General features: G+C 36.3%; 1 protein-coding gene across 1 annotated transcript; it reads right to left on the bottom strand.

The window, feature by feature from the left end:
• Positions 1-130: 130 nt before the first annotated feature.
• Positions 131-27,276, bottom strand: gclc.S (glutamate-cysteine ligase, catalytic subunit S homeolog). The gene is given in 16 exon segments (NM_001114770.1): positions 131-1,886; positions 3,802-3,922; positions 4,457-4,560; positions 4,655-4,736; positions 6,486-6,590; positions 7,383-7,475; positions 9,342-9,454; positions 10,241-10,379; positions 10,519-10,635; positions 12,447-12,521; positions 15,936-16,072; positions 16,149-16,207; positions 16,571-16,684; positions 17,246-17,428; positions 18,513-18,625; positions 26,957-27,276. Coding segments are annotated over 16 exon segments (1,914 nt in total). The 5' UTR covers positions 27,107-27,276; the 3' UTR covers positions 131-1,677.

The following is a 27,276-nucleotide window of genomic DNA, read 5'->3' as shown; positions in this document are numbered from 1 at the left end:
AGACACCACTGTTATCTTTTTCGCTGAAAGTGGAGTAATATATATGCAAATATGGTATGCTTCTGTAACAGGTGATATGATATTAGCTGGTTAAGTAGTCATTCTGAATAATGAATATAGCAAAACGACATTAAAATTTGAATTTATATTTTATTTTAGCCCATTTCAGTCCCAATTTTCATGTACATCCAGATCAAAACAGTGTTGAATGACAAATTTGGCATCCTCAGGTTGCAAAAGCATATGACATTTGGAAGAAGGTAAACATTTCAACACTCCGAACTAAAGGCAGATCTGACTGGTCCTGCCTCATCCACTCCTAGGCCATGAATCACACATGGACATTTTATCAGAAAGTCCCAAACTGAAAAATCCAGTCTCGCTCTGGAAGCTGCATTCATTTGGATTCATTTGGAAGGGATCAGTGCATTATTACAAGCAATATTTTTTAGATCTTTTACATTCTGCATAAATATTTAAGGCCAATGAGGTTTCCAGTAAAACAGGAATTTAGGTAGAAATGCACACAATATATTATAAATTACAATTACCCATAGCAGTTTAGAATATTATCTATCACAGTTTACAGTTGTGGTTTTGCTTAAAGTTTGGAATTTTGCACATATTTGAAGTTATGGAGCAGCATATATTAAAATATATTAGATTATGTGATGAGAGAAACCAGACTGCACAAATGAAATGCTATGGGATAAACGGAATGCTCTGGAATTGGGCTCCCCTCTGAACAATATAAGCTCTTGCACAATGTATTTAAAGAAGAACTAAGCCCTAAAAATTTATTTGGCTAAAAATGCCATATTTTATATACTTAAATTGTTGCACCATCCTAAAGTTTCAGCTTGTCAATAGCAGCAATGATCCAGGACTTCAAACTTGTCACAGGGGGTCACCATCTTGGAAAGTGTCTGTGACACTCACATGCTCAGTGGGCTTTGAGCAGCTGTCGGTCCCTAAGTATCAGCAGCACAGAGTATGTGCAGTATATTAGCAGAAAAGAAGATAGGGAGCTACTGGGGCATCTTTAGAAGCACAGATAATTACTGCTAAAAGGCTGTGGTTGCCTTGGGCTGGTAGAAAAGCCCAAAACATAATGTACAACATTTGAAGCCTACTTCTTTGGATAAGCTTTAGTTCTCCTTTAAATATGCACACAGGCATCTAAAATGAATGCTCCATAGAGAGAATAGAGTAAGCAAATAACCATAGCATGCTATGCCAAGTATCTGGAATATACAGGGAATCTGTACTCTTCTTCCAGAACAAGTATACTGGTACTTCAGCTAACAGGTATTGAAAATGAATGATGGCATACATTCGGTATCAATTAAATGAAAGAAATGAAAAGTATAAAAAACACACAAAGTGGTACCATACAGAACAAAGAACATTATTTTTCCTACACATATATATATAATTAATTTCACAGTGAAATCATACACTGTTGGTAGCATATACAATGTTTGCCATAAAAATATTTTACTATACACAGATACACTGTATAAACGTTAAACAGAAACAGGTTCATTGGAGATGCTACTACTACTACTGCTGCATGAAGGCAAAGGAGCCCATTGTTTTAGTGTAGCATAAACAGTTTGGTCATCACCCCGAAACATTTCCTTTCTTGAGCTTCATTGATTTGCTCTGAACTACACATCATACAGGAACAGACTGATTGCCACTTGGCTTGGATTTATTGACAGTAACCCCAAGAAGCTCTGGACAAGCAGTTAGGTCATTTGCAATTTGGTTACATTTCATAATTAGATCATAATTCATTCTGTCAGTAATGACACTGTCCTTCTTGTATTCTGGGTGGCTTGCAACAAATTCTCTCATCCATCTCGCGCAAGTCATTAATTCGCCTACAAGATAAAAGAAAACAGATACATATAACTTCTCAGCTCTATCCAGGCTAGCCTACCATAAAACAGCTTAAGTAAATAGAATTCTTAATGAATCAGATGAAAATTGAGCATAGGACTGGCCAGATATGGGATGACTTTGACGTAGTTGGCCAGCTTAAATATATTGCAATATATGGACAAACAATCCCTGTTTTGTTGAAAGGGTAAGGCATTTTTCAGTAGCAGTATGTACATCGAGCTAAGCTAGAGGGCTCACTACATGAGTTCTGCTGTCGTAACCCACTTGTACCGGAAATGTAATTTCATTACTTTATTCTCAACTAATGGAGGTTCCCTCTCCAGTCTCACATAAATACATGGCAGCATGGGAGACAGATTTGGGAACCCTTATCTCATTTGAGACTTGGACTAAAATATGATGTTCAATTAGAAAGCTCTCCCCTAATGTTGGGGTTCAGGAAACTGCATACAAAGTGATGTTCCGTTGGTACTTTACTCGTCATCGTAAACATGCCATTAATCTAAACTTTCCATCCACCTGCTTCAGGGGATGTACGACAGTGGGTGACTATCTTCATGCCTGGTGGCAATGCCCCAATGTGTCAGCTTTATGGACTGAAGTGTGACTTCTCAGATAATAGAGGTGACTATTGAACCATCTTTAGAGTCTGCATTACTGTCACAACCCTACCCTAGACTTGCTACTCATCCTTGTAAACTGGTATCTCAACTACTAGCAGCTGCACGCTGGGTTATAGCCCTTCATTGGGTGGCTCCCTCTGTCCCTATCGCACATGTTATTGATAGGCTTACATGTGGCAAGTCCATGCATTATTGAACAGCCCTTCTGGAAGACAAACTGGATCTCCACACAGCCGATACCCTGATAATCTAAACCTAAATAGTAACTTATGGCAACCATTCCCATTTTGCTTTTTACTGTTCTTCCTGATTGGTTGCTATGGCTTAATAGCCATGTACAAATTTGCCCAGTGTCTGTAAATGAACCAGACTGTTTGCAAGACAAGGTAGATAAAATGTGAAAACTGTACAGAAGCAAGATATGAATGGAGTAATAACTAGGGATATTGAAACAAAGATTTTATGGATAATATGTATCATTTGTTTAAATAGTTTGTTCCATTGCAAAATAATTTCAGGAGGCCTTCTTACCATATTACAGAAAGAAAGCTGCAGAGTTTTTTATTAAATATGTTATGCTTGTAATAGAAAACACAGTTGTCCCTAAGGGGCAGATTTATCAAGGTTTGAATTGAAAATTCAAAAATTTTTTTATGGTCAAAACTGTCAAATTCGACTAGGGAATTATTTAAATTTGATTCGAGTTTTTTTAAAAAAAAATAAATTCAAGTTTCAAGATTTATCATATTATTCGCCACCTAAAACCTGCCAATTTGCTGTTTAAGTCAATGGGAGAGGTACAGGGATCAATTTGGAGTTGTTTGCAGCCTTCCTGACATTCGAGTTTTTTTCAGAGAAAAAACGCGAATCGAGTTTATAAAATTCAAATTGAATTCGATTTGAATTTTCAGTTCGATTCCATTCATTTGAGTTTAAAAAAAATAGATTTTAATAACAAATTTTGATTGTTCGAATTTCGAATTCATGGGAGTTTTTAAAAACACGTGAATTTAAAATTCAACCTTTGATAAATGTGCCTCCAAGTGTTTGTTTTTATATACTTTATAAAGAAACTTTTTTTGTATTATTAAATTTGTATTAGTTTATTATAAGATGAGGAGGTATTGCTCGAATACAGTATGGTAACATAAAAGGGGGCTTGAAAACACGTAGTTTAGCTAGGTTGAATCATTTGTTGCAAGAGTGGTAGCAAGCTTTGCATGCAGCTTTTCACAAGATATGCTTGAAGGAAGAAATAATAAAATGATACCTGAAGCTCTTTTTTTGATGAGTTTAAGATAATTCAAGATGGTGCAGCGTGTATCAACATCCACCTCCATATTTTCAAGGTATGAGTTAAGTATTGGAATTAAACCGGGAAAAACACCTTCCTTTGGAAAAATAAAAAATGCAGTTTATAAGAGTTAATCGCAGATGGAAGGTGGTCAAAGAACTTTACATCTGGGCTTTATATCAGTAGCGCCTAATGCAATGAATAGGTTTATACAAACCCCATATTTAGAAAAGAACACAATATTTAAAAAACAACTGCCACCCTGAATTTAGTACATCTTTCCACCCTTCAACCACATTATTTGTTTTTCAAAATACATTATAAGAACACTATAGTTTCTGCAGGTTCTGTTAATATACTGTATCCCATAAATGATCATCTGCCCCAAGGTTTGTAACATTCCTGTCTTTCCCAAGTGCTTTTGGTATTAGTCCTAAATCAGAAATGAAAATGATGTGCACTTTTTGAATTTTAGTATTAGTAACTTCTCTAAGCTTTAAGAGAAGGAAGATATATAAATTGATGCCTTATTTTAGTAACAGTGGCTCATTTCTGTACCCCTACCATGTACAGTATCTACCATGTAATCAGTGTTATAAGGCAAAGGCTGATAAAGCTGACTGTAAATTACCTTTCCATTGATTATCGTATCAATGCTCATTAATGTGTATTCTTCTGGGTCACTCTCCATTCCATTTTGTGCAGAACAACAGCCATCAACGACCGCAATTCCAGCTGCAAATAAAGGAAACCAAAAATCTTGGTGATCAAGTTTCATCTTGGAGATTCCAATTTATTACACGGTAGCAGTTGTGATTTTATAATGTACCTTTAGAGATATCCTTCCTGAAGTAAAACATTCCTTGTTTCACTGCATCTCGCTTCTGTGCCATCTTCATGTTTTCATCAACCTACAGATAAATGATCTTCATGTTACTTTATTTCAAAAAAAAAAAAAAAAGGGAACTATTTGTCCTATTACTATGGCTCAAATGAATGAAAAAGTGCACAATGAAACATATTAACCATCATTACCAAGCACATATTTATGCAAAGCTTGCCTGTAAGCATAAAAAGAAGCTTCCAGAATTTCAATACTATACAGTATTTTCCCACCTTCTGTATTCAAGAATTTTCAATACATCGTCTTGCACATGCTCCATTTCCAAAGGAGAAGAGGCTGGTACAGATATAGAATCTATTATCCAAAATGCTTCGAGTTTTTCAAAAAATTTTAAATTCGATTTTTAAGATTTGTATCTTACTATGGCCCTTTAAAGGGCATGTAAAGTCTAAAATAGAATAAGGCTAGAAATGCTGTATTTTGTATACTAAATATAAACTTACTGCACCACAAGCCTAATCAAGCAAATAATTTTGTAACTTTGTTAAACATCTTTGCAAGACTAAGACTGTGCACATGCTCAGTGTGGTCTGGGCTGCTTAGGGATCGTCATAGACAAAGCTGCTTGAGTTCTGCATGGCTGGGAAGTAAGGCGGGGCCTGCTGTTCATAAGTATGATTGTTTCCCTGCTCAGCAGTTAGGGACCATCTGACAATTCAGTCCTGATGAAGCTTCTGATAAAGTGACCGTTGTAGTCACGAAACGCGTTGAGCCATGCACTCCCCTGCTCTGCTCATCCAGATTTTGGTGCTTTTAATGAAGATTCAATAAAAGAAGATTTTATACAGTTCTTTCACTTAGTGTTTCTATCCATAACGGAATCCAACTTATGCGCCTCCACTTTAGTGTCTTCAGTATAAATAGTAGCAATTGCTGTATAGACAGCTGTAGAGTCCTGCAGCGGGTCGGGTACCAGTGGGTTACCCGCAAAAAAAGCGGGCACCCTGCGGAATGAGAAGAGGATTTTCAGGTGCGGGTATAGCCGCGGGTCGGGTCTCATCTAAATTTCTTATCTTATGTAAATTTGTCTATATTTTACTCCTTTTAAAGTTTTACAAAACTTGTTTCTGCCCCAGGCCACTTTTGATGACGTCACTATCGGTTTGCAGCACCATCTTCCTGTTTGATGGTGGCCGGGGGGTTGCGGGTCGAGTTGTGGATAAGGCAGTTGCTGGTCAGGGTAGCAGATCAAAGTAGTTAAATATGCGGGTTGCGGTGCGGGTCGCGGGCTGCGGGTTTGGGGTCTTAGAAATTGGTTCCGCGCACAGCTGCCATAATTTGTAACATAAATTGCATAGGTATAAAGGACTAGTATACAGGATCACTCTGATCGTATAGATAATATACAATATAGATAATAAAGTTGTAAACCTTAGTGTGGGGTACCATAGTTTCTTCTTTTACTTTTTAATACCATATATGAAGGTTATGTTTTCTACTCCTGTGTAAAATACTGGAATATTGAATACCCTTATGTTAACTAGTAGATACAATATTAAGAAGCTGGGGCATTTTTGGACTACAAGATGTAAATGTCTCAGCACATCTAGTAATGCAGACATGTACCTATGGATTTTTTTAAAGCGATGTGTCGGTATTGCTTTAATTAAAGCTAATAACAATAGCTCAGCGATCAGTGAAACTGTCCATAGTAACTTTGCAATAGCTTAATTGAAAATGTGACCAAATGCCCAGAAAATGATACACGAGCTAATAAAAAGGAATCCAGTGAAAAGAATTCCAAAATGATAGTTACCTTTGACAAAGGAATGAGAAAATCCAGTTTGTAGGACAGAATTACTCTGGTAAGCAGCACCACAAAAACAACATATGCAGAGTTTTCAAAGTCTGTTAATTGGACCTAAAAATAAGATCATCGTAAAAGAAGGGATTTTAGATTTGTTTTCTGAATAGTCACCAAAACAAGTCATTTTCAATAAAAGGAATATATTAATAAGACAAAATAATGATATCTTATTTCAGTATTATGCCTATGGGTATGAAGACACACACAATGGGTTATATTTAAAGGGATAATATGCCCCTTGTTCAACATGGGTTCAATGAATAGGGCTAGGTTTTTTTTATTTCTTGGGGTAAACAGGGAGCTACTACACATGAGATCCTTGAAAGGTAGATCATTAGATTACCGATAAATAGCCTCCTCTTATAACGCTTTTTGTGACCGTTTTATTAGCAGGAGTTCATTATACAGGGAGAAAATCAGTGTATCTAATTATCTAACTTATAGTCCAAACATGAAGCAACATCAACTTCCCATCATTAGTTGTTACATCTATCTAAACCTTAATTCTTTTAATTTATATTAACATTCATAGTAGTTAATAATGTATAAATACTTTTGGACATAAGATTTAACATTTAGAAATATTACACATCTAATTTAAATGTAAAGTACTATGTGCATTAATTAGCTCTGTAGTGCTGGTTGCCTAAACAGAAGTTAAAGAGGTGGCAGAAATGTGCTTGGTTTGTAGTGCAATCCTTCTGTAAACATATGTACCTGCCGTTACCTTACCCTTGCTCTTTTGCTAGAGCAGACTTTCAGATTTCTATCATTTTAGTTAAAGGGGGTCAGTTATAACAAGTAAAACATTATTGACATATTCAATAACTAGGTGTAACTTTTTACCTCCACTGGACGAAATTCTACCCTCCATCCAATGTCAGAATTTGGTGGGGGAGGTTTAAACCTCATAGTCTGCCAGTTTGTTGATTGAATGTTCTTTTAAGAGAAGAAGTTTTTTTTATTTAAAAAAACAAACAAAAAAACAATACACAAATGTTCAGCAAAAGACAAGAATTGAAGACTGCAGACTCTCAATCATTATCAATATCTTATTTCTATATATCTATATATAACAAACAAGGGAAAGTTGTGCTCACCACTATTTTTTTAAAACCATTAGGTGGGGGTGCAATGAGGGTGTGACCACAAAATACATATAGACAAAGACGTAGTTGGCCATCTTAAATATATTGCAATCCCTGTTATGTTTAAAGGGTAAGGCATTTTTCAGTAGCAGTATGCACAAAACGTCTTAAATATATTGATAATGGGTTGAGTGCAGAGGACTCTTGTATTTGATACACATATACATACATATACACACACACAATTCAAATATGGACCAGCACTCCAGTAATCTTCAAGCAAAATGTGTTTATTGAGTCATCACTTGTGAAACCAACGTTTCGGCCCTTATCAAGGATAAAATACAAGTGACAGTGTTTTGATATATATACCGAAGAAGAGAAAATCACCGGCACAACAGGATATTTCTAGCAGGTAAACCCTTGCTTGTTTAATTGCGGATGCATCCGCAAATAAACGAGCAAGGGTTTCCCTGCTAGAAATATCCTGTTGTGCCGGTGATTTTCTCTTCTTCGATTGTTGTGGAGGCTGCCAATACCTCCTTCATCGAGCACCAAGTGTCACGAGATTTGGACGGCCAGGGTGTGCGAGGTGACTCCTCTCTTCTTCCTACTTGATATATATACCCTCATTTCCTTTCAAAAAAGGCGCCAAAATGACATCATAAACCACATTTTTTTTGTTGGGGTTTATGACGTCATTTTGGCGCCTTTTTTGAAAGGAAATGAGGGTATATATATCAAAACACTGTCACTTGTATTTTATCCTTGATAAAGGCCCCAATGAGGGCCGAAACGTTGGTTTCATGAGTGATGACTCAATAAACACATTTTGCTTGAAGATTACTGGAGTACTGGTCCATATTTGAATTGTATACAATACTTCTTTGACCAAGCACCCGACATCGAATAATAGAGCAAGAGTGCGGGTACTCTTTCACTGTGCACCAGGGATACTCATTTGTCTGAACGCCAGGGTTTGCGACTGTAATTTGTAATTCACCACTTCATATATTTTATACACACACGCGCGCGCATGGGACTGGTTACATTTGGGGGTAAATTTATTAAGGTTTGAATGGTAAATTCAAATTCGAATTTGTCCAATTCTTAATGTGAGATTTATCACACCTCGACCATGGAAAGAGTTCTAATTCTAATATTTTGCCACATAAATGCGTGGGTTTTTTTTGGAGAAAAACTCGAATGGAGTTTCATTCTAATTCGATTAGAGTTATCGGGTTAATTTAAGACGTTAGAGTTCTTAAATAAGATAGTATTCGAGTTTTGAGTACATTTTGAATTTATTATAGTAAAAAAAAAAAATTAACGTAAATTCAACCTTTGATAAATCTGCCCCTAAACACTTAAAATGTTGTTTACTTTACAATAATCAGTATCAACAGGGCCCAGGGCTATGGCTCTATAGCAATGTGTACTTTTATACCCACAAACTTTGCAGGTGGAAAAATTCTCAAATTAGCCGCTTTGTAGCGACCAATAGTTATCGTCGATCTGACCCTACCAGTGCACAAACTTCGTAATGATCATTTCTTGATCTACAGGTGCACTGGCATTTGAGTCTGTTGATACCCATGCCAGAGATGGAAAGCTTGCAGGCAGCAACATACTTAAATAAACCGCATGTTCCATAAACCTTATCTGGACCAGTATGTAAGAATTTACATATTCCACATAATCCCACTCTTTCACTTACCTCGAAATGGTCAGATTCATTGGCATCATCTAGATGTATCTTCTCCTCAAACAATGTTAAAGGATCTCTAATAAAGAGATGCGCAATGTGCTGGGCTAACAGGTGATCAATCCCTAATGTCAAAAAAACAAGAACATATCTTATTTATACATTTACACTTATACACACACACACACACACACACACACACAACACACACACACACACACTTACTTTATTTAAACTGCAGCATAGTACCATACCCCCATTGTATGGAGACATCCACAGTTCTAAAGTAAAGTACTTGGGCAGTAAGGATTTGTTTGGGGAAGCATTCAAGTATTATATCACTTTAAGTTCATATTCCGAACACTTTTTTCAGTTGAGTTGTTTTCAGATTGTTCACCAGAAAAAAAGACTTTTTTTCAGTTGCTTTCCATTTTTTATTGTTTTTCCAAAATTGAAGTTTAAAGTTTAATATTCATGTCTCTGGTGTTTCAGTCTGTCAGCTCAGTGATCCAGGACCATCTGGATTATAAAAATTTACTACATTTAGTTGATACAATTGGCAGCATCTGTGGAATATTAGCAACTGTTGTATCAATTCTGCCTTCAATGAAGCACAGGGATTCTGCTCAGCAGGAAAACAGGTAAAAACATGTATCAACTAAATATATCAATTTAGAACAGCTAAAGAGTCTGCAACCCCACCCTCGCAGAGCTGTTTTAGAAGGTGAAAAAAAAAAAACGGTCACAAATAGAAAGAAATAACAAAAAGTCTTAATTTCTGGTGAACAATCTGAAACCAACTGAACTGAAAAGGTGTCTGAAGGTGAACAACCTCTTTAAGCATTAGTGAACCTTTAATATTTTAAATCATTTGAAAATATTATTCAGTACAAAATACACTGAACTCTTACCTTCTGTTATTAACTGGTTGTAGATTTCTTTATCAATGATCAAATCAATGTCATTGTATTTTTCTCCACATTTAGACAAATAGCTGTCTATGGAATCATATCGAGATTTACTGATTCGGTATTTGCTATTTTTCAAAGGCTGCAAAAATAAATAAATAAAAATTCAGCTTGGGGAGACAAACACTGTCATACACATGATGAGCTTCCATACAAGCAAATGACAAATATTTCTTTTAGAAATTTTAAGCTCAAGTATTAATGTTGTGGTTTAAACTTACTTCCAACCCTCTTTCTTCTTTGGTACGATCATCTACGGATGCAGAGATCACTCCCCAACGGCAGTCTATATCAGACACATATCCTCTGTAAAATGGAGCTGCCGCACTTAGAGCCATCTTCATAGAAATAAAAATAGAAAAGGGACAGTTAACATTCATTACATCAATATTTTTATTTGGCTTAGGAATCAGGAATGAAGGTAAAAGAAAGATGTTAAAGCATATATATATATATATACACACACACACACACACACACACACACACACACACACACACACAGCATGCATGGGACCTGGGGCTTTCGCGATAGCATATATTTCCATAATCTGCATCCATAAATCTACTAGAACATCATGTAAAAATTAAACCCAATAGGCTGGTTCTGCTTCCAAGAGGGATTAATTGTATCTTAGTTTGGATCAAGTACAAGTTACAGTTTTATTATTACAGAGAAAAACAAATCTTTTTTAAAAAATTGGATTATTTGGATAAAATGGAGTCTATGAGAGAAGGCCTTAATTTGGAGCTTTCTGGATAACCGATCCCATACCTGTATATATAAAATTGTTTTTGTAGGACAAGTTTTTTTTTTTTATAATGTAAGCATATATAGTATTATATGGTTATAATATATTGCAAAATATATTTATATTATGTCAAGTTTTGATTAACTTGTATAGATTTAAAACCCACACCTGTTCAAAAAGTGATTAAAACACTGTACCATAAAAAAAACATAGACTTTTTGCTAAAACCGATGGAAATTGTTAAATTATATCCCCAAAACATATAACATTAAAAAATAAGAACACAATAGAATGTATTGCAGGTACAACCAGCTGTTTTGCCATACAGTGTTTAAAAAATCCACATATAATTACAAACTTCAAGTTTACAGCATTATATCTCCCACATGCTCAAGGGTACTATGGAGTGAACTCATACAAAACATTTATAGAGCATCAATAATATGTGGTTTTCAGCATTTGCTAATATAAGGTTAATTGAACCCCCTAAACAAGTTACCCCGGATATTTATGGAATAATATATTTTTGGAAACCACAGATTCCTGCAAAATTCAAAGAGGGTGAATATTTTTTTCTATTTAAAATTACCAAATTGCACATATCATGATCATGGCAGACAAGACAATAAAACATGGGGAGGCCCATTTATCAAAGGTCAAATTTAGAATTAATGTGAATTTACTCACAATTCGACTGGGAGGTTATTTAAGAAAAATTTGAATGTCCAATATCCGATTGAATGATTCCGACCCGAAAACTGAATCGTATTCTATTTGTACAAATCGAGTTTTTCTCCCAAAAAAAAACTTGAATGTCAGGAAGTCTATTAACATCTCCAATGGCTCAACTGACCTCTGCCATTGACTTGTACATGAATTTGGCAGGGTTTAGGTGGCGAGTATTCGAATTAGGACTGTTTCCAGGGTTGAGGTCCGATATATCTCACATTAGAATTTACATTCGAATAAGGGGATTAAAATTCAAATGTGTGAATTTTGAAACTTGAAAATTTTAATTAAATCTGCCCCTAAGTTTTACATGTGCTAAAAGTCCCTAAACAGCAAGTTATACACAAAAAAACCACTGCAATTTGTTTGCCATGGTTCAAATTGGGTGAATTAAGAAGTATAAATATAAATACTGTGTCAGCAGCAAGTTAACTTCACAAAATCATGCATTTTTGGAAACTATACTTCATGATGTATTGAAAATGAAAAAAAAAGTATTTGAATAGAATAATTACAAATACTTTACGGGTTCTACAAAGTGTCCACAAAAAGGACTCCAAATTGGAAACGGGACATCATATTTTTCTCCCAATGTTACATACATTATAAATATAAATGTCATGTCTTCTGATTTATGCACTACCACACTTGCTTATAATTACTACTTACCATAATAGGACATATTGTAGCTAGTTGGTCATAAAGATACCTGGCTTCAGAAATGCTGCAAGCCTGGAACGTTACCTATATATAGACAGATATAAATACAGAATTTAGCATTTATAACGTATTCTGGAAGGAAAAATCCTGTTAAATGGATACAAGTATATTAAAGGGGAGGATAAGGCAACACATACAGTGTGACTGACCTTCTGCATGGAGGATGATCTTAATAATGAATGTTACTTATAGTCATTTTATAAAGTTAAAGGGGAACTCCACAAAAACATAACTTAAGCTTTTTGAAAAGTAAACATAATTTCAAGCAACTTTGCAATATACATAATTTAAAAAAATATGCAGACTTTTCAAGATTTTTAATGGTTTCTTACAGTTCCCTAAGCCTAGCCCCCTGCTATCCTGCCGATTTCTCCGACTACTTTGCTGAGTTGAATGACTACTGTTACTTTGTATCAACAGCCAGCTGTCCTCAGCCTGCATCCTCCAAACCTACAATTCCCTGCACACATGAATTTAATAAGGAAAAGAACATGTGCAATGCATTGTGGGTTATGTAGTTACTGCATGCTGTCTGTAAGCTGTGGAGAAGTTGTTACAATTTCAAACATCAGTGTTTAGTCCCCCCCTTCTCTGCCAGGATTTCAAATGAATCAGAAAGAGAACTGTTAAACAGCTGGACACAGGTAACTCTGATGGGTACCGTATATTATGGGTTTCTGTGCTATGTGGGCCTCTTTATCAGATTTTGGTTTGGAAGCTGGAGTTCCCCTTTAAGATCAAGGGGAAAGAAAAATAAAAAACTCAAGAACACCTTCTGAAACTTAGTACAACAATCTAAAGGAGCCCCTTAAATGGCAAAGCTTGCTTTGGAGAAATGTGAACCATTTGTGATATTAGGGTTGATCATTTAAAGGCAACATAATTTCTTGCATAAACTATTCAGTGCGGCTGTGGTCTACAGTACTTAAGGGATATTATTGAAACATAATCTTTACATCTCTGCTACTATAAAACTATGTAAAGCTGGCCATAGACGCAAAGATCTGATTGTACGAATCGAGGATTCGTACGATTTTCGGACCGTGTGTGGAGAGTCCCGACATTTTTCGTCAGGCGGAGATTGGTCATTTGGTCGATCGGACAGGTTAAAAGATTTCTGTCAGCTGCTGATGCATGTATTGCCGATCGTACGATTTTCAGAGGGAGACTGTCACTAGCTTTGGTCTGACATAACTTTCGTACGATTGCTGTCAGAGGCAGAACATCGGCTGATCTGTTCATTTGTACTTTGTTTGCTCTGAATGGTTAGTGGCAGGTCGGGAGATGGGGAAGTCCGATCGTACAATGATTCGAACGATCGGATCTTTGCTTCTATGGCCAGCTTAAGACTATAATGAAGCACACAAGCACTGCAATGTAGAGTTGTGGTTGAAATTTTGTGAATACTTTAATATTTTCTATATTTACTTGAATATGACCTAAAACCATCTGATTTTCAAACAAGTCCTAATTGTAGATGAAGAAAACCTAGTTAAACAAATTAAACAAAAGTTATTATATAGAATCAAACCGCTGGATGATGTTGTGATGGCTGATTCTGTGCATTTAAAATGGGCTTGGATGATTTCTTGAAAAGCAGAATATCCAAGGCTATAGTGATACTAAAAATCTACAATTAATAGATATAGGTATATATATTTTACGTGAGTGTATGGAGGGGTTGGTGCAAGTCTATGTATGTTTGGGCGCTGGATTTCATTTGGAGGAGTTGAACTTGAACTTTGGTCTTTTTTTCAAAACAACTTAACTAAGTAAATTAAACATTACCATCAAAAACACTGTAGTATGCTTGGTATAACACACAAACACACACTTGTTTTACAAGCTTACTGTATATCTTCCAAAAAAAACACCACTATGTGATTTTCATTCATGGGAGCGGATATGCCAGGCAAAATTAAATCTATTTAAATGGATACTAGTGACAAGCAATTTTTTTTGCCAGGCATAGATTTGCAGCAAATTTCTGCATTTCGCCATCTGCAAATTATCTTGTGAAACTGCACCGAAAATCTGCCTCAAGACAAAAAACAAAAAAAAGTCACCATAAGAATAAATGCCCATTGGCTTTAATGCAAATCGCAGAGACACAAAAGTTGCTACAAGAAAAACACACATTGACTTTAATGCATTTGGAGTGAGAAATATCTGTTGTGTGAAAAAAAATTGTCACCCATTGACTTGAATGCGTTTTGTGAATTTTTGGCTTTACGCAGTTTTGAGAATTTTCCCGGGAAATAGGACAGATTCGCTCATCACTAATGAATATGCCTCGATTGCTGGCACATATAAAAATGATTGCTGATATTACGTGAGAATTTCATTTTGCATTATTAAGGAATTACTTCAATACCTCTATTTAATGGCATTGCTTCAGGTCTCTGTAATCATTGTAGATGTTGTGGTGCAAGTTATTACATGAATCATTAGCAATATAAACATGCAGTGCCCTGTGCCAAGATGTAGTCACATTTTGGTTCATTTAGGTCATCTCTGCAGCAGTGTGAGAATTTGCCATTGTCACAGGCTAAGGTTATCAACTAAATAATTAAAGCTAACTAAAAAAAACCCATAAAACTTTCTGGTTGAGTGCCCCATACCAGAGCTGTATTGAAAAACAGGTTATGCTAAGACATATACCACAATAGTTCAAAGTAGAAGCAGGTATAGTAAATGCACCTTTTTTATACCTGCTGAAATGTACTTTTGAGTAGCAAACTGGTTAATGTATTGCAATACTGTAATTGCTAAAAAAATTGTAAAGATTCAGACTCTGAAGCCTTCTTTACCCATGGACAGTCTCCTTATCCAAATTATTTCACAGTGTAAACTCTTTCCCTCTACAAACATTACAGCACCAAACATGTCTACACAGTCTACACATGCACAGACAACATTAGGCTAAGTTTCCCTGGCTGATAAATTAAAACTGTGGGTTTAAGTAATAAAAAGGGGGGTGAGATCTATAAAACAGGACACGAGCAAGTAGCAAAATGAATAGGAAAAAATGTAAAGACAAAATAAACCAAAAAAAAATAAATACAAGAGGGGAAGGAGAAAAAAGAGCAAATGGAAATGTTGGAAAAGCTCACAGGATGGGGGTAAAGACAGTCAATGAATTATAATGTAAAAAAGCTAATTCATTGGGAATCCAAAAGTACAACACAGGACACATAATGACAGCATGGGACTGGAACACATTTAACAAAAGAGCAAACACTTGTGTGTTGAAATAAACACACAAAACTAAGATAGTTATTTAACATCTGCTACTATTTACCTGTTCCTACAGTATGTGGATTTTTAAGTTCATGCTAAGAATAATAACAGTATCATACAAGATTTTACATTTTTGTTACGGCGATTCTAACCAACATTTTCATCAAAGTGTATAAAATTAGAGAGCAAGGCTATTACCTGAAGGCAGCAGTTTCCCATGCCAAATCCCATAGCATCCATATAAATGTGATCTGGTTTAGCAGCAACTGCTTCATTGTCCATGTCATTGGGAAACCTTTCAATGAATGGAGATGGTGTATTTTGGTCTTTAAAAACTGTTTAAAGGGAAATTTAAAAAAGAATAAGACATAAATAAGACAAAGGAAACAAAGCCTGCATTGTTTTACTTACTTGGTACATTGATGGCAACTTTTTCACCCCGCCTGTGTCGAATGTTTCTGGTCAATGTACTGTAGATTAAAGTTAATATGTTAATCTGATTTATTACAAACAATAAAATAGAAGGAGTCATAAAGGCTATTGCACAAGTCCTGCTTTTAAGTCAAATTGATTTCAGCTGGCTGAAAAAGCCTCACAAACAACTTCTGCAGTTCCCCATTCATCAGAAAATGCAATCACAGCACTTTCAGGTTGAAAAGAATCTTTAGTGAAACTTTTCATTCAAATTGGAGTTGTTTTGAGGAGCCTGAACTTTTCATGCTTCTGAAATCCCCTGCAACATGTGTTTAACTAACCTTAGGCTAACACACCACCAAACATGCCACAGGAACATTGTATCTAGATTAGGTCATTGCAAGCCAGCATTGACTTACCTAAACCTGGGATGTTTATGGATAGCCTGATCTGGGAAGAACAGAGATTTGGAGGCACCCTGTTCCACAGGTGTTGGAGGAAACTCAGGCATAGTGAACCCTGGACATCCCAATCTAGAAAATAAATAAAGAATGAATACAGGCTAATATAATTTAATAATAAAACTTAAAGGAGAAGGAATGTTAAAACCAAGTAAGTTTTATTAGAAAGGTCTGAGTCTTCTATCAAAAGAAACACCACATTGCTTTCCTTCTATTGTACATGGGCTTCTGTATCATACTTCGTTCTTTCAGTTTCAGTTCCTCTCTCCTTCCCTCCCTGCTGTAATCTGAGCCCAGAGCTATGAATGAGCAGGGAGAGACTCAGGCAGGAAGTTATGTCACAAGCTAATATGGCAGCGGTTATCCTAAACAAACAGAGATAGCTTCTTGAGCTGTCGACTCGGGTATGGTAAAGTATTCTACAGAATAGCATTCTAGCTTGCACTATTGTGGCTAATCTTTTGGCAAGAAACTGCTTGGTAGCTTTCCTTCTCCTTTAAAAGAAATTGGTTAGAATAAAAAAGCAGGATATAGTAATAAAGGTATTTATAATTTAAGCTATAAGCACCCATTGTATAACAAATGCAAAATTTACTGATTATAGAGGGTCATAAAACTGCATTCATCAGTTACCGTGGGAAGGAAGTGATGCTGCAGAGGGAATTATTTTCTGACAGCAAAGATGATGCTTCTTGGCGCCTTTTTCTCATATTGTCTTCCACAGTGTTAAACTCAGACATGGTTCCCCCATACGGTTGTCCGGGTGTCCCTTCAATCATGTAACTCCCATATTCAGGCCTCCAAAGTGTTGGATGACTACATTTGCATAAAATGTTACCATTACTGACATACCAGATCAAACATTTAAAAGCTTGCAATGGTTATCAAGCAGACATTTAATATACACATGTGGAAACTTTTCCATAATTAAAGGTGAAGTAAAGATTACAGCTATGCTCATCAACAAGCAGGTGTGTATACAAATTGTAATTTATTAGTAATTGTTATCCTATAGATTTATCTTTTTAAAACTTAGAAATAGCCTTTTTCTTTTTAATGTAATTTAATATTATTTCAGAATGTTGTGGTGATACTACCTTCTGCATGCAACAGGACACAATATGAAAGAAAAGTGAGTACAATATAAGGAATAGATGTGCATGTGCCTCCAATTTTTATGTAGTGTAATGTGATGTGATGTAATTAAAGGGATTCTGTCATGATTTTTATGATGTCGTTTTTATTTCTAAATTACACTGTTTACTCGGCAAATAATTCACTCTACTATATAAAATTTAATTCCTGAACCAGTAAGTGTATTTCTTTTTAGTTGCAATATTGGTGTGTAGGCAGCCATCTCAGGTCAGTTTGTCTGGTCATGTGCTTTCAGAAAGATCCAGCACTGCTTTCTGGCAGCCTATTGTTTCTCCTACTCAATGTAAGGAGTTGCAGTGAGAACTGGATTTTTACTATACAGTGCTGTTCTCAGATCTACCAGGGAGCGGTTATCTTATGTTAGGGAGCTGCTATCTGGTTACCTTCCCATTGTTCTGCTGAAGGGATGCTGGGAGGGAAACATAGGGGGTGATATCACTCAAATTTACAGTACAGAAGTAAAGAGTGATTGAAGTTTCAGAGTCACATGACTGGAGGCAGCTGGGAAATTGACAATATCTCTAGTCTCATGTCAGATTTCAAAATTAAATATAAAAAAATGTGCTTGCTCTTTTGAGAAACAAATTTCAGTGCAGAATTCTGATGGAGCAACACTATTAACCGATACACTTTGAAAAAAAACATTTTTCACCCATGAGAGTATCCCTTTACGCAGCCACATATGCAGAAAAACAGCTACATAGAGTGATGCCACTGTATAGGTTAAAAAAAAATAGTTACTTACTTTGGATTTATTTTTTCACCTCTGTTTTGGAGAGTGTCCAGTATCTCTCCTCCTTTAAGAAGCAAGCGAGCTTTCTTGTTAACATGATCGAAAGATACCAGCATGTATTCCACCTGTGTAAAAGAACAAGGCGTTAAAATGCATTGAAATCTATTCATCTACAAAAAGATGGTAAGAAAGTGGAATTACAAGAGAGTTCACCAAGAATAAGAATGTATTGGAGGTTGATGAGCTATATTTTAAATCAAGTCTCAAGCACCAGAACAAAACAATATTCAAAATTTGGTGTCAATTGCCACCAAATTCATAAGGTACAGAATTTCCATGTAAAACAAAACATGCAAATTGAGCTTTCTTTTAAGTAAACCCTGCCTAATGCTCTCTCCCAAGGGTGCTGGGATTATCCAAAAGGCAGTGGGAACCCATTTTGTAGAGTAGTACATTGTGAATTCCATCATCTGATATAGCACTACAGCAACTGTGATGACAAACTGGAATGTCACAACTGAGCTCAAGAATAAAACATGCATATAAAAAAAAATCAAGACATAGATATCAAAAGGTAGGATGTATATATCTCAGATATATTTTAACTGGCTTACAAATGATTCAAGCATCTACATATTTTCATAAAATACCGATTTATGGGCCACCAACATTTTTGGGGTATGCCCAAAATGACTCACTTAGCCATGGTACAATAACCAGGGGAGGGACACTCCAGGATTTTTAAAAAAATATTTTTAATTGTATATTTTATCATCCTACCTTGTTTTTATATTAAAACCCATAAAAATATAACTTTTCATATCATAAAAATATATTTACACAGTGACAGATCACACACACAACCAAATACTTTTACTTGCAGATTGATAGGCCTCCGCATTTACATCTAAGACTCTGTATATCATTCAAAGAAACGTGTGATTTACAAAGCAGCTGTACTGTGTAATCTAAGGCAGATATTTATAATAGTTTTTTTCTGATAGTATGTTTAAAGAGGAAAAACAATTTTTCGTGGGGGGAAAAAAAAATTATGGTGATTTATTAAACCCCCGATGTAGTGAAAACTTTTTGGATAATGAAAAATAACCCCCCTTAATGTATAAACTACATGGTTTACAAACCAACTATTCTACACATTTCTACAACACATTCAGTGGGTAAAAGACTACTGACACAGTGTCTGGTATTGTCTGTCAGTTACAGTATGGGGTAGGTTGGTCCACCATCTTATATTTTGGTTGCAGTCTGTCATTGTCACTTCACTTATTGTACTGCTAACTGCTTGATGGTTTATAAACATTGAAATTAGTTGTTTGTTTGGGGTAGGGATTCTGTGTAATTTTTGACATTATACCAAAATAAAATGGGAAAAAAGGCAGATGATGAAAGATGAAATTCTGTATGGTTACCACTGAATGCACCACACTGTCCTTGAATGAAGCCCTTTTGAATCACTTCCGTGGTAATAATCACAACTTTTGCAATGAAGTTTAGACTGGCTTTTTAAAGAGGGTTTCTCCCAGAACTACAGAGTATTAACATGAATGCCAGTATGTCCCATGCAGGAGCCAAGATGGATTCATTAAAATAAACAGGATGATCCTGCTCATGAGTAACGACAATGCTTTGTATTGGGAAAAGTTTTCCAAAGCGTCTCAGAGCAATATGTGAAAAAAGTCAATCATAAGCAACTGTACAAAAACTAATGTATTCTCTGGCAAATCACTAGAGAAAGCTAACCATGTATATCCCAAAGATTCATGGATTTTTTAAAAATAGTTTTTAATCAGTTGGGCTTATGTAAAAAATAAAAAAGGAGCATCAACAGTACATAAACTTCCAAAAAACATTTTTTTTACACAGACTTATTTGCTTAGAGACTAAAAGAAACCATGATAGTCTTCCTGACCAGATTCTACCATCCCAGGCTCGAGACTGATCCAACAGTTTTCATACTATGCTCCATTGTGTAGAGATGCATTCTAAGTCTTCAGGTTTCTGTGTTATGAACAGAATATGTGCACCAGCCACTATGAAAAGCAGAGGGACTCCAAGTTCCAGAATCCTTCACTTCACAGTGGAATAAGGTGAGGGTCTGTTGCATTGGTTCTTACTAGTAACATGGCTCCCTTACAGTCTGGAATTTAGAAGATTGGATAGTGATTATGCACCATTTCTACATACACTTGTTTGTTTTCCTTTTAAAGGTCCATGCCCATTTATTTTTTTATACAGTGTACTATACTCTTGATATTCACATGCTTTTGCTAAAAATTAACTGTTTAACCATTTCCATTCTAAGAACCCTTAATTGTGTTGCAAACATATATCGCAGCGGTGTACAAGAGATGGGTACCGACTCCTAATAACTTTAAATTCCAATAAAAAACACAATATGCAATGTCCTATTTCACAGATAATAGCCACAATAAAGTACTTCTTTGCTGTAAGAATAAAGCCCAGTGTAGCCTTTTCACTATTGTGAAGTCCTGCTGAACCATTATGCAACCTGACATTCATACATCATTTTAACCTGGAGCATACCAGCACTGAAAATAATCAAATCAGATTTAAAAGCCTCTATGAAGAAGGATCTGGCAGAAGCAATTCTGTTTCTAAGAATACTTAGAAATGGGTGGGTTGTATTTAAAGGGGTGGTTCAATTCTAAGCAACTTATCAATTGGTCTTCATTATTTTTTTAAATAGTTGAATGATTTGCCTTTCAACTATTTTCAGCTTTAAAATGAGGGTCACTAACCCCATCTAAAATGCTCTGTAAGGCTACACATGTTCTGATATTGCTAATTTTTATTACTCATCTTTCTATTTAGGCCCTGACCTATTCATATTCCAGTCTCTTATTTAAATCAATGCATGGTTGCTAGGGTAATTTGGGTCCTAGCAACCAGATTGGTGAAATTGCAAACTGGAGAACAGCTGAATAAAGAGAGCTGGTGCCAGTAACACCAAAAACTGGAAGCATTTTAAAGAAATGAACATATAATATACAGGTAGCATGCATGGGTAAAAGCTGTGTGTTTGCTTCAGAAAGACTAATACGGTTTATATAAATAAGTTGCTATGTAGCCAAAACTAGTTTTCGTGTAACTTTTGTGTCTTTGGCCAACTTTATCACTCAAATAACACATATGCCCAGATTTCAGTCAGACCTGCTTTGGATGGTGCTGATGCTAACTACAGGAATACTGCATAAAATGTGATAATTTAAGACAAATTCTCTTCTCCCATTCCCAACCAATGTTACGATATATTGATGTACAGGTATAGGATCAGTTATCCAGAAAGCGATGAATTACAGAAAGGCTGTCTCCCATATATTTTATAAATAAGCCAATTTTTTTTTTTGTCTGTCATAATAAAATAGTACCTTTTACTTGATCCAAACTAAGATCAAATTAATCCTTACTGGAAGCAAAATTGGAAGTCTATTATAATTGGAGTCTATTATAATTGGAGTTTATAAACATTTTTTTCGAGTAGACATAAGACCTGGAGATCCAAATTAGGGAAATATCCATTATAGGAAAACCCCCAAGTCACGCACATTCTGGATAACAGGTCCTACACCTGTATATGCATATATGGAGGAAACTAATTTTAAATTGACAAATAAAGATACAAAAACGAATTAGAGCTATAGTAAGCAATTTTATGGCTATTGCAATCATATAGAGAGCAAAAATTTAAATTGCATGGATTTCTAAGAAATCAGTATTTTCAGAATTTATATGGCTTTTCCCATTTACAGCAAACTCTCTCTCCTCCTATTCTGTGAATTCTCCATCAGGTTTTATAATTGATGTATCCCTGCTAATATTCATTTACTACCTGTTTTTTTGGCATGGGGTATCTTCCATTTAATCAGCACCATGTGGATATACATTTTCAGGCTTGCCGGATTTCCCAAAACACTTTTGCTGCCTCTCTCCAATACAATGTCAGATTGGTAAAATTGTTAAGGAGAACTAACAAAACATCCACATACAGTACCAAAACATATACATATTAAATCTGTGTACCAAAGATTTACGGTCCCTTGAGCTGTTTAAATTAAGACTTCAGGTTCATAAAAATACAAAAGGAAGTCAGTATCTCAGTCATTCAGTTTCATCACAAACTGTACATTATAAGCTTGACAAACTGGTATTTGTGGCAGCCCTCATGTTTGGAAACTGCTTTTCCAGGCCAATGCACAAAGATACAAAAATAATATGGTCTGATGAGCGGTCTTTCACTCTTTATCCTACACCCAGACATGTTTATGTTTAAAGAAAGTCAAACGATCCCTTCAATGCACAAGGTCTGTTACAAGCTAACTAAGCATTGTAATGGATCAATAATGGTATGTGCAAACATCTCAATAGGATTCATAACTAGTGATGATCGAATCTTACATGTTTCACTTTGCCAAAAACTAGCAAACCTGCAAAAAAGTTACCAAACTCAATAAAGTCAGTGGGTGTTTCTTCACGCAACATTTTTTTTAAACCTTGCAACATTTTTTTTTTACTATCCATTATAGTCCACAGGCGTTTGTTTTTTTTTTGCAAAATATTCTGTTCAACCCTATAAACAACTGCTCTTCATGGTTGCATAATAAAATATATTTGAATGTGATTGAGTTTTTTCCCCACTTGAAAATTAGTAAATGAGTGCACTAAACTCATTGTATAATGCACATGAATCTGGATGTTTGTTCTAGAGCTTTGGCCTTCATAACCTATTATTTGCAAGTTGATTAAATTGACGGCAGCTTTTTATCCTTTAAATAACGTTTCAGTTTATTTCTATATAGGGCCAATATCATCATACCTCTCTGAAGTCTGTTTCCCAGAGACACAGATTCTACTTTGTAGCCACAGAAATAGTTACATGGCAGAATAAACCAGTTTAAAAACCATTCTATAAAGAATGGAAAACTGTCCATCATGGATTAAAGTGCATAAAAAAAAGAAAAGGTGTAAAAAGTATTAAAAAACAGGGATAACCTTCCTTTAAAAAGTAGCAGTGTGTATTTACCTGCAGGTACTTGCCACAAATTATCTGGAGTTGTACAAAAGGCATATATTTCTCATTCAAAAAATTCTAAATCCTAGGCCTGCACAGCTCATTTCCTATACTCTTATGCTACACTCTTAGTTTGAGGCTATGTACATCACCTCATCACAAAAAATCACCTCTGATTTAGTTACACCCATAAACTCCATGTTTTTGGTGAGGTCAACAAAAGAAATGATCTTACCTGATCTGGCCAGCAAGTTAGAGCCAAATCTGAATTAACTAATCATTGTATCATAGTAGGGGCAGTCCTCTTTTTGTTAGACTGCCTCATCCAATATTAAATCATACTGAATAAATTACGGCAATATGCCGGCAAAATATAATTGCAAATTGTCTCAGAATCACTCTCTATATCACACTAAAAGTTAACAACCTCTTTAATGCTTTTAACATAGTAACATGCTTTTTAATTCTTTTAACTTGGGATGATCTGAACAAGCACAATATCCTAAGCCATAGTGATCTACAGTTTAGTACAGGTACGTGTATATGCAACTGAATGTGATCATTTTTAGAAGTGTTGTTATAAATGACCAGCTTACATTCTTTCTGTGTTTGCAAATCAGGTTGGTCAGTGCATACAAATATTTCATGCATAAAGTGTGCCGTGTTTACTTTTCAGGTGCTAGTTTTTCTGCATGGTTAACTTATTTACCAAAGGATATAATCGGTTTAGATTTTAAACAGAAGCAAACCATAACAGTAGTTCACACAAATATGAGTTGAAAAACGACAGTATTCCATCAGTTGCAACCCTCCAAATTAGCCCAGCATATATACATATGTTAAAAAAAACACATACCTATACTAAACTAACTGAAGCTTACTATAGCCTTTGATATTGTGCTTGTTCAAAGCATCCAAGCCACTGTTAAAGGCATTAATAGATTCTGCACTCTTTACAGCTCAGCTATATCCTTCTTAAGAATGGGGCCCAAAACTGTTCTGCATACTAAAGTGGGGCCTTTAAAGAGGCAAAAGACTTTTTCATCCCTCAAATTAATTATTTTTTTATGCAAGACATAATTTGATTGTACTCCATCGATAAATATAAATGTCAGTAGGATGAACATTTTATACAGTATATTTTTACTTGCATGGATGATGTGACCATCTGAATGCATACAAACCAAACCACATCTGATCTTTGTGCAATTTTACATTCAGCATGTGATTTGCTTTCCACTTTGCGGTCTCATGTCTTATAGGGCATACAAATGGTAGAAGTGCTGACCTACTCGGTCTACTAATGCATTAACAGTAGGCAACAGAACTGTTTTCACAGACAGGCTCAGGGAAAATGCTCACAACAGATTTCAAACATAAAAAAAGAGAGTACTGATCAATGCACTTTCCATGGTGACAATTCATTTATTATCTGTGCAAGTGTGTATACCTTCAGAAAGAGGGTTTTTAGTTAAAGTTATGATCATAAAATTGACAAGCCACTATACCATGCCAAATATGGCATAACTATTCATCTGTGGTTATTTTTCATAACCTGGCAGCTCCTAGCATAGTAGCATTGCTAGGGATAAGGGTCTCTTGACCAAGGGCTGGTCTTACAAGCTTAATCCTCCCACACCATTAGCTTTTATAAGAGAGAGACTGCCAAGAGCAAAACACTGCTTTTACAGGCTTAATCTACCCCCACTTGTAACTTATAAATGGGATGTTCACCTTTTGCAAAGTCCTACAAGAGTGGTAGGACTTTGCAATATACATGAAAAATTAACCACTATATAAAAAAAAAAGACAAAGAACAACAACATGCAGCATTTGCTTCTATATAAATAAGCTTGTAGCCATGTGCCACCCAAATCTTTATTCTCATATAATTTATATTTTTCTAAAGACCAATATGCTTAGAAATGGCACATGTAGATGGTCATCTTGTTAGCAGTGTCCACCGCAAAGCTGTGTAGGTCACTTTGTTATAGTAGCACCCATAGCACAGTTGACAGGCTCCAACATGTATATTGTTGCAGAGCACCAAAACCCCGTCCCAGTTAGACTTACACTCACCATCAATTGTTCCCCATGTTGACCTACTCTCTTACCATCCATCTGCCTGCTGCTAGGGGTGACAGGAAATCAGTAGGGATCACAATGCAACAGGTCTCTCCAGCTGAAAAGTTGACTGCACTTCAACAGCCCCAACAAGAAAAACGGGCCAAAATCAATTGCATTTACTTAATTCCAAACCTCTCGGCAAGCAGTAAACAACCACTAGCTTGGACTAACTCATCATGTGGGTCGAGTCTCTGGGTATATTTATCACTTCAGAAAGGGGCGATGTAGTCGGTCAGGTTGCCTTGGGCGCCTGGCCGACTTGGCCCGGCACTGATTGTGCACTCTGTCCTACTCACGGAGGGCTATATATTAATCAAAGAGTGAAGAGGTCACCACAGTCCACTAGAGTGAAATTCCGCCACTCTCCATTCATTCCTATGGGATTTTTAATAGTATTTATCAATGGGTGAAAGTTCACCATTTGATAAATACGCCTTTCAAAATCACATTGCAATGACTAGAGTGGCAGAATTTCACTCTAGAGGACTGTGGCAACCTCTAACTTCACTCTTTGATAAAGATATAGCCCTCCGTGAGTAGGACAGAGTGCACAATCAGTGCCGGGCCAAGTCGGCCTGGCGCCCAAGGCAACCTGACCGACTACATCGCCCCCTTCTGAAGTGCGTGCATGAACAAGCGCCGGCAAGCATCTAGGAAGAGTGCGCGTCTGTGCGCCTTTAGGAAGAGTGCGCGTCTGTGCGCCTTTAGGAAGAGTGCGCATCTAGGAAGAGTGCGTGTCTGTGCATGTTGAGGAAGAATGTGCGTCTAGGAAGACGGCGATTGATGCTACAGGTGGGGAAAGAAGCAGCCGAACTAGGGGCAAGGCACAAAAGCGGTAAAGTGCCTGGCGCCCCACCACATTTGCGCCCTAGGTACGTGCCTCTTCTGCCTACCCCTAGTTCTGTCCCTGTGCACAATCATAGTGCCCATATTAATGCAAACTGCCACTAACATAGTATAAATGTAGATTATAAACCCCTACTAAAAATTATGATATCAGTATAACCTTGGATTTCCATGAAATGTATAAAATGATTCATCCTAGGGCATTCCTAGACATATGGTTAAAGGCATTCCAAGACACCTTTAATAGCCTTATAAATGACAGTAGGGGGTACAATACATCATATATATATATATATTCCAAAGAGCTCAGGCTCACTAGTTTCGCTTTAGGGAAAACAAAATCCCATGCTGTTGCCAGAAAGGAGATGGCATATAATGATATGAGACTAGTGCTAAAGTGCACTGCTAGGAACATGCACATTAAACAACTCACCTCATCTCCCCATTTCAGCACGTCCTTTTGCCGTTCTTTCAACTTGTGGTAGATGTGCAGGAACTGGACGATACCATGGTGCCGGACATGGTCGGCATACTTCTTGGTCTCTTCCCAGTTAAGAGGGGACCCCTGTGACAGCAGACCCATGGCGGCTGCGCTGCCTTCTGTCCTTCCTTCTTACGCTCTGGAGGAAGGGTGAGACACACTAGGCAGGCAGCTACACGGCGCAACACACGGTAAGTAGAGGCTACTTGGTCACTGAGCACTTGCCTGTCCTAATACAGAAGTCACATACAGGTAGAGCCAGAGAGGTTACG

Source organism: Xenopus laevis, chromosome 5S (assembly GCF_017654675.1).
Source record: "Xenopus laevis strain J_2021 chromosome 5S, Xenopus_laevis_v10.1, whole genome shotgun sequence".
Lineage (NCBI taxonomy): Eukaryota > Metazoa > Chordata > Amphibia > Anura > Pipidae > Xenopus > Xenopus laevis.
Note: the sequence above shows the minus strand (reverse complement) of the source record. Positions and strands in the feature narration are given on the sequence as shown.